General features: G+C 37.5%; 1 protein-coding gene across 1 annotated transcript in view; it reads left to right on the top strand.

Moving 5' to 3' along the window:
• Nucleotides 1–677: 677 nt before the first annotated feature.
• LOC119834381 (fork head domain transcription factor slp2-like) overlaps nt 678–1,028 on the top strand; it is a 1,244-nt gene continuing 893 nt past the window's right edge. Inside the window, exon 1 of the mRNA XM_038358725.1 lies at nt 678–701. Within this exon, the coding sequence (XP_038214653.1) occupies nt 678–701 (24 nt within the window). The remainder of the gene's footprint in view (nt 702–1,028) is intronic.

The raw sequence follows: 1,028 nt of genomic DNA on the forward strand, positions 1-1,028 counted from the left end.
GGTTCAATGTTGGAACCAAGAGTGCGTCTTCGGCGGGGCAGCGTCGCGGTCGTGGATTGCCGTCATCTTTTCTGGAACCGCAGGTGTGTGCGATGTTGCAATCTTTACCGGGTAGAAGTTCTTCCTGGGTGGCCTTATGCATCTTCTTATAATTAGTGCGTGTTATATGTACATAACACCTCCCTCCTGAAGTTCAGCGACTATTGGCGGGCAAGGCTCGTTAATATCGCTGAAATTTCACACTCCGCCGATTGATTATCTTGAAAGCCTCCGTTTGAAGAATGCAGTTCTTGGGTATTGTAGCTTAGTAGCTTCCTTTAATGAAAGAAAGAAAGAAAGAACAATTTATTTTAATGACGTCATATTGATCTTGTGAGCATTATATGTGAATTTTTTATGGTTTGGGGAAACTGATGACGTAGTGGGCGTCGTCCAATTTTCCTAGGGCCGGCGCTCTGAGTTCCACAGGCGTGAAGAGACAAGATGCGACGACTCGTTGCGTGGTAATAAGGTGATATACGCAGTCATTTTTGGAGCGGTGATGGTTCAGCTTGTCCTCACATAGATACCCTAGGCCAGACTTCGGGCATTCTGCCTCCATGTACATAAAATCCTCGTCGTGAATTGCCACAAAAGGATAGGGTGGAATTAGGACTTTACTGTCTTTATTGGGAACTATGGATAATTTAAATAATTCAAAGGTAGCCGGAAGGACAACCGGGAATATAAAAACTATAACTATATTTCTATTACTATAATAATAGTCTAGTTTAACTTCGTTATATTAAAAAAAAATATCAATGATGTTTATATAATATATTTAAATTTTAAAATGAATTAATTCGTAAAATTCGAAAATTAATTCGTAATTAACTAATGTTTAAACTTTTAATAAGTTTTTTTTTATCTAAAATTTATATTTGAATTTTACAATCGATTTTGTAAAATTTGAAAATTAATTCGTGATGAATTAATATTTAAACCTACGCGCTACGATTCCTCGGTTCCCGTGAATGGGTAATCTAGGA

The sequence above is a fragment of the Zerene cesonia genome, chromosome 19, assembly GCF_012273895.1.
Source record: "Zerene cesonia ecotype Mississippi chromosome 19, Zerene_cesonia_1.1, whole genome shotgun sequence".
NCBI lineage: Eukaryota > Metazoa > Arthropoda > Insecta > Lepidoptera > Pieridae > Zerene > Zerene cesonia.